This window comes from Chinchilla lanigera, unplaced genomic scaffold, assembly GCF_000276665.1.
Source record: "Chinchilla lanigera isolate Chin_1 unplaced genomic scaffold, ChiLan1.0 scaffold00026, whole genome shotgun sequence".
NCBI lineage: Eukaryota > Metazoa > Chordata > Mammalia > Rodentia > Chinchillidae > Chinchilla > Chinchilla lanigera.
Window position 1 is genome coordinate 12571751 of NW_004955427.1, and position 12958 is coordinate 12584708.

Below are 12958 nucleotides of genomic sequence, written 5' to 3' on the forward strand. Positions count from 1 at the left end.
CCATGTGTACTTCTTCTTGGGATGTGTCTATTTTTTTCAGCTGTCTGCTTTTTTATTTGGTCTGTAATTTGGGGGGGTCTAATTTTTGTGCTCTTTATATTTTTTAGATATTAGTCCTCTGAGAAATCACTGGTGGGGAGGAGGCACTTGGTAAATCTAGTTCTGCCTCATTTTGTGCATGTGCAACTCATCTGTCAACTAAAGACTTGTGGAGAACCATCAAACAGATCTTTAGTCTTTCTCTGTGCAATTCTTTCTCCTACTCCTTGTTTGGAAGATTTCACTGATTTTAGTTTCTTTGATTTAAGATCATTCCATTCTCATCTCAGCAGAATAACCATCTTCTGCATGAATTATTCCTGCATTCTGACTGGGAAATAGTGCCAAGCAGATGAGGTATATAGAGGACTTACTTTGTGAGTTTTTTTTTTACTTTAGAGTTTTCAGGCTTAAATTCAAAGGATGAAGACATTTTTCTCCTACATTTTGTCAAGTTTCATGGTTATTTTATGGTAGATGAACTAATGTGCTCCTAGTAACTTCATCATAGCTAAAAACCAAAGGTTAGTGATTTTATTCAAGGTCTAAGTATCACATAATTTCACTTGTTAAATATTTTAATATGCATCACTTAGTGATAGCAATGTTTTAAAGCAATAAACATAAATAATTATCATACTTAACAAAATTTAAAATATTATCTAATATTTTGCTAATATTAAATTTCCCAGATTGTTTCAGATAAGCCTCCATATAATTAATTGTTCAAATTACACTAATAGTATTTGGTGGTTATATATTTTAAATCCAATTTTAACAATATTCTCTCTCTTCACACACTTTTTATGTCATTCATTTCTTGAAAGAATCAACTTATTCTGCAGAACCTTCTTTTAGATTTAACTAATTATTTCCTCCTGATGTAACCCAACTTGCTTCTCACCATGTATTTTCTGTAAACTGGTTCAGTCTAACGGGTTGAAGAGTTTCAGGTTTTCTCTTTTCTTGTGACTTCATGAATGAGAGTCACTTTTTTTTCACTCAAATTAAGCCAGTGGGACCTCCTGGGCTGTTAGTTTTTTTCCTCAGCCATGTCTCGGCAAACTCTTACCACCTTGTTCAAGTTTACTATCACTACATTTTAACTCTGACTTTTCTCCCTCTTTGACTTTCCAAGTTACACTTGAAAAGTGTAACTCGTTGGTTAATATTATTTACTTGTTGATTAATATAACCCATTCAATTCACCATAAAAGAGCTTCAATCAACTTTGGCCAATTATTCTAATTAAATTCTTTTGTTATGGTAGATTCACTTTCAGGACCATTTTTAGCAGGACATTATGCTACATGAGCAAAATTGTGTCATAAAATTTGTCCTTTTATCTTTCCTAGTTTTAAAAAATAAAATGTCACTGTACTGTAGACATACCTAAACAATGAAAAGGTTTTAAATGTGATATTAAACACTGAATGAGGCACAACAGTAAGACACAGGTACGTTTTCTGACCTCAACTACAGTTTTGCAGGTGGCAGAATATTTCATTGGTTCATCGGTTAAGCAGTTTAATTCTCCTATCGCTTCCCCACCAAGCACATAGTCTGTGTTAACTATGGGATAGGCTTTCTCCTCTGATTCCAAGATAATGTGGTCAGTCTCCGAATCTGATGACTTTGTTCTTTGAAGCTGTTCAGGGGCAAAGAAAGAAAAAAAATGTATGATACTTGATTTGTATTATCATTTATGTATAATCCACTTTGATTTTAACAACTAAAATGCTTGCATAAACATCATATTATTGTTAAAGTACTCACTTCTCCCTTTAAAGTAAATTTATTAAATTAGCAATGGTATAAAGACAAAGTATTCATAAATTTGCTAATCTTTCTGATGTCACCAACTCAACCAACCTACATCCACTTTACGTGATTAAATCTGAAAGTTATATAAATATAAGATAAAAAATTTATATTAGAAATTAGCATCTTAAAATAGATGATGCTTTCATGGGTTCTTGTTATCTATGAGAAAGTATGGCTTAAAAGCTGGTGGGCATTGTTATCCATTGTGTCTGACTGTGAAAATCGGTCCCCGCTGTCCTAAAAAAGATACCACGCAGTTTTAATCTGGAAAACTATTAAGTCTCTATTTTATAAAGATTTTTAAACAGACTATCAGGCATGCATTTATAAACATCTTTGCTTTACCTTTACCATCCCTGAAATAATTATATAGACTCCTTTGGGGTCATCCTCTTCGTGAAATATATCATTTCCACAATCAAATGTTACAATTCTGGCTCCAGACTAAAAAATATCACAAAAACATAACTTATAAATACTATTTTAACACTCATGGGCATGTTGAAATTTAAGTTTTAAAAGTTTCATATATATAAAGTAAATATTCAATAAGATTGAAGATATTGGGGCTGGGGATTTAGCTCAGTGGCAAAGCGCCTGCCTGGCAAGTGCAAGGTCATGAGTTCAATTCCTGCTATAGGAAGAAAAATGAAAAACAAACCAAAAAAACCACAAAAAAAACAAACAACACACACAAAAAAGATTGAAGATAATGCATTGGTAATAAATTTGCAAAAGAAGGTAGGAATTATGAATAGCAAAGAGAGGAAAACAGATATTCCTGGGTAGTTTTAATTTCAAATGCAAGATTTATAAATGGTAAGGAAAGAAATAGTCTAGGAATAAGAATATGGGAGGAAGAATGTGTTTCACCTGGGTGAAAAGTAAGGCGGACAGATGTAAGTAAGATAATGATATTTACACGTTTCATACACAGATGCTCTTTACAGCTAAAGAAATAAAAAACATCATTCATTCTAAATATTTTAAGAAGGTGAAAAATAGAATTGCCCTTTGACACCAAAAATACAGAAAAAGAATACAATTAAGACAATTAGATCTATTTATGTGTTTCTTTCATAAACATCTATTGAATATTAATTATTCAATATTATTCTGTGCAAAGTGATAAGGGCTGATTATTCCAAAGATGAAAGAGCTAGACAAACATAGGTGACAGAAATGTAAAAATAATTGCAATGTAATGTACTTAATGCTAAAATAAAAGTATATTTTGGAGACAGTGGTAGCACCTTTGATTTTCCAATCTTATTATGGACCACAAGATGGCTTCTTGGTAAACAATTAGACCCCAAAACCTATTTCTTTGAGAACGGGGAAGTTTCTAGGGGCGCAATAAGCAAAGAAATTTTGAAAATGAAGTAGAACAGGAGGGCAAGTCAAGAAAAGTAAATAGTACCCAAGATGAGTGGAACTAGGAAACCACGAAAAGTGTACAGGCCATGATGACTGGTTCAGTATAAATAAAATACAAAGGGTATAGAACAGGCGGGAAACAGAAGATGAAGGTGGAGACCCAGGCAGGAGGCATATCGTGGAAGGATTTTGTGTGTCATCCCAAGGGATTTTGATTTTATCTCACAGATAACAAGGAGCAATTAGAGAGCTTTGAACGAGGCTATCAGAGTTAAATCCTTATTTTTAAAAAGAGTATTTGTTGATACATTAAAGATGATACTTTTTTTTTTGGTATCAGGAATCGAACTCATGACCTTGCACTTGCCAGACAGGCACTGTGCTACTGAGCTATACTATATCCCCAGCCCAAGAAGATAGTATGAAGTGATAAAAATCTTACCTCAATAAAGTCTATGTACTTTGGGTTTTTCTCAAGCCATGTAATATGGTACGGGATCTCTTCAACAGTAAGAGGCTTGATAATAGCCTGAAAATCATGTACTTCTTTTTTTCTGTTCATGATTATCTAAGGCCACAAAATTTAAGACAAAAAAATTGACCAAAAAGTATTCATAAAACATTTTAAAAACTCTCATTGTGCTATTGTCTATTCTTAGTCTTTTGTGATTTTGTTCTTCCATGGAAACATCTAACCTCTCCCCTCATATACCATTTTTCTGTCTCTTTGTATAATCATTATTCTGGTCACACGCTAAAATAATTTTTTCTAAATATCACTACTACCAAAAGATAACTACCATTCTTTCATCACCATTGTGTGGGTTTTTACTGCTTTTGACTTTTATATGCATGAAATAAAGACTATGTACTCAACTGCACTTGTTTTCATTTGTTCACTGTTATGTTACTGAGATTCATTTATGGTTTATGTATTTACTATTCATTACCCCTTGGATTGTTGCAGTATGGGTCTACCTGAGTGATACTGCTGTGAATATTTATTTGGTATTCATATGTACACATTTCTGTTGGCTTCATGGTAGTCTAATATAATTGCTGGGTCATAAGATGTACGTATGTTCAATTTCAGGTAGAGATTACTGTGACAAGCTTAATTGTGTCAACTTGATTGGATTAATAAACACCCTATTGGATATGTCTTGGTGGGTCATGGAGGCTTGACCTTAGGTTTCTGGCCCCTTACTCTATGACACTGCTTCCCTGCCCTACTTCCTGGCCATTCCTTCCACCAAGATGTTTCTGCTTTGGAGCCCAATAACTGTGGACAGAACCTCCTGAAACTAGGAGGCACATTAAATATCTCTTCTTAAAGTTATGGATGTCAGGCATTTTGCCTCAGTGTGGGAGAGCTGACTGATACAACTGTCAAACAATTTTCCAACGTGTTGCATTTATTTGCACTCCTACTCTACTGTCCTGGTCCCATATCATTTTCTACACCTGATACTGTCAACTAATAAAATAAGCAATTCTGATGGCTGGGTATTAGTATTTCATTTTGGTTACAATGTACATTAGACTTATGATAATAATATTTGGCACATTTATGTTTACCGGCCATTTGAGTCCATTCTGTTGTGCGGTTCTTTTTCACGATTCTTACCCATTTTTTTAAAATAGAATTTTTGTCTTGTTCTTATGGATTTGCAAAAGTTTTTTCAAAAATATATTCTAAATATGGGTCTTCCTTGGATATATGCACCTTGAAAATATCCTCTACCTTTTTTTATTTTGAAGTGAAACAAACAATAACAAAAGAACAACAATGAAGACAAAAACTAAACAACACAAAAACAATACAGGATTTCAAAACAAGCTATTGTTTGATCCTCTACCTTTTTGTATGTTTTCTTTTCATTATCTTAATTTTTAAATTATCATTTCAATAATACCTAGATCCAATTTTGTTTTGTGTTTAAGAAATCATTGCCCATGCCAATATAATGAAAATTATCTTATGTTAACATCTAGATACTTATTCTTTTACAGTTTATATATCTGGAGTTGAATTTTTGTGTACAGTATGAGATAAGGGTTCAGATTCATGAAAGAAATAGTGCAGAAACTATACACAGAAAAAACTATTGATATAAACTAAAAACTAATTAACTGGAAAAATATGTTACTATATTGAGTCAGTATTACAAAGATGTCAATTCTTCCAAATTGATATACAAATTTAACACATTCCCATTTACTTGAACCAGAGGTACATTCATGACTATCACACTGGGCAGCTTATATCATCCAGTGGGACTGTCCTATGCTGCTAGATGGGACAGTTCTACATGTACCACTATGGTTCAGAGCTGCTCAGCAGCAAGACATATAAATTATGTGTAAATAAAATCCCAGTGGAAATTTTAGTGTGCTATTTCATGAAAAATTCCAAGTTGTCTTTAAAAAATTTATTTGAAAATACAAAATGCAAAATTAGTCATAACAATCTTGATAAACAAAGCTGGAAGATACACACAATCAGATATGAAGATTTGTTAAGTTTTAGTAATTTTAAGATGATGCGGATTTGGTTCAATGATGCGTCAATATGAAACTGAAATCAAAGGAGTCCAGAAATATATCCATTCACCAAAAGTCATCATTTTATGACTAAGGCTCCATTACAGTGCAAGGGAGTGGGCTAGTTTTCCATAAATGATGCTTTGTTAATTATCTATATAGAAACAATGCTAACTTTAACCCAGCGTCATTATGTAGAGCACTGTACATGTTTTTGTTTCTTTTCATAACTTCTATTTCTTACAGGGTAGACTTTCCCACAATCAAATATGTCTTGTTGATTTTTTTAAGTGTAAAATTCTTAGACAACTTTTTCTAATTTTGATTTTTTTAAAAAGTGTAACAGTGTGGGTTCTGCAGTTAGAATCCCTAGATCACAAAACTCTCTCAGCCTTATAAGATGTCTAACTTAGGGGCAACTGTGGCTTAACTTTACCTCATAAAAACAGGGACAATAACAGCTGTGACCAAGTTATATGGGTGCTTTAAGGATCAAGGAAGTAAGATTTATTCTTATCGTTTTTCACACTTTCGTTATACACCTTTGTGAATTACTTTACTACCGTCTTTGAAAAGTTCCCTTTAGTGTTTTATGCTTCTTCTTCAGGGAGGGTCTCCATTTTCACAGCCCTCATGACAGATTGAACTGTTAAACTATAAATTAAACATTAAGCTAAAACTAATGTGTATTTAACACGGCGAGTTTCATTTGTACAGGGCTCACAGGCCTTGTGCGGTAATGAGCAACTTGCAGAGCTGCAGGCCAAACTGGATACCTCAGGAAAATCACGGCAAATGCAGGGCTCGAGATACCATATATCAAACAAAATATTTTTTTAAAAAACCAGCTAATTACTTATACAAATGAGAACATTTCTAGGTAAAAATTTCAAACAATATGAAAAATAAATTCTGGGATCCTCTTTGTTTTGTCTCTTTCCTTTCCACTCTTTCCCGAAAGGGGTCTAATATTAAGAACTTTGTAATCTGTCTAGATTTTAAAAAAATATATATATATAGAGAGAGAGAGAAACTTAAAAATATAAGTTGATTATCCTATATATGTTATTTACAATTTTTTCCTACTCACAATATATTTTGGTTGATTTTTTATGTTTACATACAGATTTGTCTTACTCAAATTTTGTTACATATAATATTCACTTGCATGGATGTGTCACAATTCACGTAATTATTTCAAATTGTAGATGTGTTGGGTGTTTCTAGTATATGCTTGAGATATATTTTTGTCTGGTTTTGAATATCTGGAGAGTCATATGTTTGAAACTGTTAGTTTAAATATTATGCATTTTTAAAAGCCTATTTTAAAATTTCCCTCCAGAATGACTGTTTCGATTTACATTTCTACTCCACCATGTTTTAAGTTGATTTTCTCATAACCTGATTAACAGTCAACATTGAGAGATTTTTTTCATTATTGTTGACTCCAGGGGCAAAAAATTGTTATCTTTAGTGTTTGTTTTTTAGTTTCTATTTCTTAAAGAAAATATATCAATTTCAATTCCATGGTTTTTAGATATTTCAAATATCTTTTTAAATATATGTTGGTGATGTGTACCTGTTTCAGATCTTTTTCTCACTTTCTGTAGGATTTTTTTCCCCTTTTCATAGGTTTGTGGGGTCTCTAGGAATTAGTGCTACTAGTGCTGTAATAGCTAAGATTTAGCTATTACAAACTGTGGCACTATAAACACCAGCACCTAAGATTTTGAGTACACTCTTTAAGTATCTATTGCTGAATCAACATTGCAATTTTAATTTCCTTTAAGAACAATACTACCTACTTTCACAGAGACCATACCATTTTACATTTCTACCAACAGTGGAAAAGGACTCCACATTTTCCACACTGTCACCAACATGCACTGTATTTTATTTGTTTCCATGGTAGCCATCTTACGAATGGGTGGTAGTATCTCATTTTAGTTTTGATTTATATTTTCATAATGTTCAGTGATGTTTAACATCTTTCTGCATGCTTATTAGCTCTTATATATCTTCTCTGGAGAAGCACCTGTTCAAGTTGTTTGCTCATTTTTTGTTTATTTAAAATTTTATTTTAAAGGGAGGGGCTGGGGATTTAGATCAGCGGCACAGCAACTGCCTGGCAAGCACGAGGTCCTGAATTGGATTCCCAGTACTGGAAAAAAACTAAAAACAAATATATATATATATATATATTAAAGGGAAAAAATGAACAATAAAACAATTTCAAAATAGGCTAGTAGGAGAGTGACAATAATTAATACGCTGTGTGATGTTGTCTTCCTAGTAGTAATTCTACTGGATTATACTGGATAAAATAAGTTTGGTTATATTTGAAGTTAAAGAAGCCATTGAACAGTCCTGTAAGTTTCTAGACTCTCAGGAAACAAATAGAATAGTGTTCATTACACAGTTGAGAATTAAAGCACCTTGTACAGTCTGCTTTGCAAGTGTTCCTGAGTTGTAAGTGTAAGGAGTAATAAGTTGCTCTCCTGTTAAATTTCCCATTTATTAGTATACATGTGCTGCATGTTTTATGAGGAATATTTCAAATTACCCTTAAGTCAGTTATCTGCAAAAACATCTACCAAATATTGCTGAAGTAATTATTTCAAGGAAACATTATATGCTGTGCTACACTACAGTGATAACATGCTACTTGAAAAACAGGTGTGTACCACTGTAAAATAAAGGGAAAATTAAAGATGAAGAACATGAGCAAATGATCAATGTTTGAAACACTGGATAAGCAATACACAACTGGGTAATTGAAATGAATAGAAAATTCAAGTGGGGAAGTAGGAAAGGCAAATATATGACAGAAAGATGTCCAACATCACTGGTCATGTGTCAGATGAAAATAAAAGCAACACTGAGATTCCATTTCACTACAAAGACAATGGGTTTCAATAAGAAATTAAATCATAAAAAATACTAGTGAGAATGTATGTGTGTGTGAAAACAAATTCTAATAGTGGATGTGTAGACCAGTTCAATCACAACCCTATCCCTATACCTATTCCTATCCCTAACCCTAACCCTAACCCTAACCCTAACCCTAACCCTAACCCTAACCCTAACCCTAACCCCAACCCCAACCCCAACCCCAACCCCAACCCTAACCCTAACCCTAACCCTAACCCTAACCCTAACCCTAACCCTAAACTTAACCCTAAACCTAAACCTAGACCTAAACCTAAACCTAAACCTAGCCCTACCCTAAGGGTTGAAGGGAGAGGCAGGGAATAGGGGGGAGAGCAATTAAGATATACCATGTACAGGTACAAATTCCCTATGAGGAATGTGATCATTATGTATATCAAAAGTGTACTAACAAAAAGTTTTAAATAAAAGAAGAAAAACATTGGTTCAGTACTATATCTAAAGCTGCAGTTTATATGTTTTAACTTTCACAGCACAGAATAAACTAAAATGAAGAAAAAAAAAACTAGCCTTCATGATCATGAATGACTACCATTAGTTAAGTAAATGTATTTGTTCTGATAATACCCTACCTTACCTTACTAATTTCAGCACTTTCATTTTTATGAATAATTCCTTTTGTCCCAAAACTCTTGAGAATTTCTGTGGCGATATTGAGCAGGACATTAATCTCCTCCTTTGTTTTCATAGTGACACCTATTTCTGGGTGATCATACTCTAAGTAGCCTGAAAAATTCCAACAGATTTTCAGATGAAATAAGAGCATCATTTTAAATGTTTAATGTAGATAATAAACTAATGCTTCTTCTCTGAACTCATGGAATACGACTTTCAACACAAGGAAATATATCTCTCCTTGCAAGTCCCAGTATGATCAATTATTTTCCAATAGTGCCAGACTTCAGTCATTACCTTGGCGGTACTCACACTCATGCTAATCTTCTGGAAGAGGAAAGAGAGCCCTAGGACCTAAGTCCTAAGGATAACAGATATATCGATCCACCTGAACTGGACAGTGGGAGCCTTCTTGGGGCTCTAGCTCTGGTGTTCACGATCCACCTTCCAGGACTTCTGACTACAGACTATGTGCTCAAATATGGCTTTTGATTAAATCCTTTCATTCATCCTGGGTTACTGTCCACTCAACTTGCCAGTACCTAAATGGCTTTTCCTCTATGCGTTTCTGCTCATCTCATTTGGATTCTGGATATCCATTAAAATTTAATTCTACATTTGGCCTTTTCCTTCATCACAACTTCTTTTCTGTCTTGGTACTTATTTGCCATACCGATTTCTCAAACCAGGCCTCATTCTCCAACTTGCTCTATGTTTTCTTGTTCTCTTCTGCCTGGTGTCAAATCCCTTTCCCTTCCTCACATATGACCATTATTACATGACTGGGATGCCTGTTCACTGCCAGAATTTGTCCTGCACCAGGTATGACTCAGAGAATACGTTGTTTCCATGTATGGGCGCTGCCGTTCCTTGCAGTCCTCATGGAGATCTGTTCTAATTTCAACTCATTGTAAGGCCTAAATCCTCAAATGGAAGCTCTCTGACCAGTGGAAAGAAACAATAACTTCTTTCCTTGTGTCGTCAGAAAGACACAAGTACTTCTGGTTTGGGAGAAAATAGAGTTAATAAGGTTATAAAATGTTATGCATAATTATGATGTGCTAATGGAGATAATTTTAAAAGAAATTAAAATGTCTTCATTATTTTATTAGGAAGACAAAATGGCTATGGAAAGGTACTATCACACTATAAACACAATCATATTTGCTGAAATCATCTACTTTATTATTATTAGTGAACAGATTTCCTTCCAGATAGTTTAATAATAAAACCACAGTTTTTCTACAGGTATGAGTATAAGAGATGGTAATGCTAAATATTTAGAGTGGAAGATACTTACCTAGTTCTTTCATAGCACGTTTCATATTCCTTGTTTCTCGCTTTAGTAACATCTGCAGGACAAAAGAAATGTTACCTCCACTGCAAAAAAAAAAATGTGCCATTGTAAAATGTCTTTGTGCACACACCTGAAATTTTAGTACTGTGGGAGGCTGAGAGAGAAAGATCACAAATCTGAGCCTAGCCTAAGCAACTTAAGACCTTAGCAAGATCCTATCTCAAAAATAAAAATGAAGAAGACCTGAAAATATAGCTCAAGGAGCATCATGGTATGAGACTCTAGCTCATAACACACACACACACACACACACACACACACACACACACACACATATACACACATGTCTGCATTTCCAATGGATAGATTTTAAACCTAATCTTTATAGAAAAAGTATTATGGATATGGCTGGAGCTTTGCAGGGGTTCAAATTAAATTTTATACATTGTGAAGCTTCTTTCTTCCTTTTTTTTTTCTTTCTGTCAGTGCTAAACAAACTCCACATGTTCCTCAGCCTCAAAAGTTTTCTTGGCTTCACCAAGAGTGATGCAGGAGATAAGAAGTAGCACTACTTAGGTCAATTACAAGTGTGTCACTAAAAGAGTGTCATATATTATTGCATAAGCTTACTTGCTTTAGGATACTGCTGATTCTGAAATGTGTGATAGGTACGTTCACATTCAGCTTCAGAACTTCTACATTAGAGACAAAGGGATAGCTTTCAACCTCGAGTGAGAAGGTATAGTTAAGGTGTGTGACAGCTTAAGTGAAGACAAAGTTGGGACAATATTTTGGGGATCTAAGACCTTTTGTATTTTCTTCTTTGCATTTTCAAATTGCAGTTCAATATATTAGTGGTTAGAAAAGTAGAAATGCTCAGGAAAATAGTTTTAAAGTTGTAGATGTAGAAGAGAGAAAAATACCACATTTTGTGTTTTATCACATATTGAGTGTACACTTTTCTAAACTACGAAGTTTGATAATATAAAGAGCAACATTCAAAAGTTCCAAATTGCCTTGGAAGGTAAATAGTGAACTTGTAGGCAAGTATCATGGTTCATCTGAGTCCATTTAGAAAAAAGTTAGGATTTAGGCCCCCACAGCTGTCTTTGCTATTTGGTAACCAAGGGACTCTGGGTAAAATCATTTAACCTCTCTTGGCCTCATGTTTCTCAAATGCATAATGCAAAAATATGACAAGGTTTCCCATAGATGAATTATTGTTTTTCTCTTTCTATTTTCCAGGTCTGTTGTTTTTATTCCCTTTATTGTTTACTATGAGAAGGACAAAGATAGAGATGGACAGAGCTTTGGGATGTTACAAGGAACCTCTGCTTTTTACCTCACTTTTCACTTTCTGATGGTTTGTATTTAATGCACCTGTAGTCTGACATATCCTGGAAACTTGGGAGAAATCTGATGGTTTTTACAGAGGCAGAAAATTGATGTCTAAGAGCCTCATATCTTGCTAGCATAGTACAGACATCTCAGTAAGAAGATGCTTAAGTAATTTAAAAATAGACCAGTTTAAGATTTTTGCAGAAATTAATTATCAAACCTGAGTCAAAGATGATATCTGAATGTACAGACCAAAGACATGATGGCTGAAGGTAACAGAGTGGTGGAAGGAGGAAGTCTTTTTCTAGGTTTTAAGATTTTACTCGCCTCTTTAACCTGCTTGGAGGTTGCAATCTCATCAATTATATTCATTGAATCTATTTCACCTTGGATATATCCTTTCAGTATAGCATACCGAAAAGACTGCTGATGACTCATTTTTTTATCTATTATTCGCAGTAACTTTGGTGTTATGAGCTGAAAAAGCAAAATTACCATTTAATATAAATTAGGCAGATGTTACTTGTATACGTACTGATTAGTTTAAGTGAAATTGATAATAATAAGAAATTAAGTTCCCTCAAAGGTGGTAACTACAGAAAGCTCTCTATCAAGATTCTTTATTCATGGTGCCTTTATAAGTCTATGACTATAGTCATTTGTCTATAACTAATAATACCCCACACATAGGCAATGTTACTAGTTACAGAGAAACAACGTTGTAACTTTATTCTTTATGTGCATTTCCCTTACAGAAGATTGCATGTTGTTATGGTTTCAATTCTTGAAAAAGAACATGCTTAATCTTCTGAACCTAGGTTGTAAAATGACTGTCTGCAAAGTGCTGCCATATTCACATGCTAAATCTACCTACCAAACCGACTAAATGATCTGTGTGGATGAGAGTCAGCCACAACCAGGCTCTCTGTTTGATCCCACAGTTAGGCTTTTTTCTTACCACTTTGCTGAGGGCTT

The 12958-nt window shown here is 33.9% G+C and overlaps 1 protein-coding gene across 3 annotated transcripts in view; it reads right to left on the minus strand.

Annotated features, from left to right (window-relative positions):
• The window catches only part of Slc9c1 (solute carrier family 9, subfamily C (Na+-transporting carboxylic acid decarboxylase), member 1), a 103148-nt gene that overhangs the window by 30355 nt on the left and 59835 nt on the right, over positions 1 to 12958 (minus strand). For all 3 annotated transcript variants that reach the window (XM_005386385.1, XM_005386384.1, XM_013515039.1), the window contains 6 exons: positions 12311 to 12460; positions 10649 to 10700; positions 9311 to 9459; positions 3683 to 3808; positions 2209 to 2307; positions 1511 to 1687 (listed from right to left, as the gene is read on the minus strand). In XM_005386385.1, the coding sequence (XP_005386442.1) occupies positions 1511 to 1687; positions 2209 to 2307; positions 3683 to 3808; positions 9311 to 9459; positions 10649 to 10700; positions 12311 to 12460 (753 nt within the window). The remainder of the gene's footprint in view (positions 1 to 1510; positions 1688 to 2208; positions 2308 to 3682; positions 3809 to 9310; positions 9460 to 10648; positions 10701 to 12310; positions 12461 to 12958) is intronic.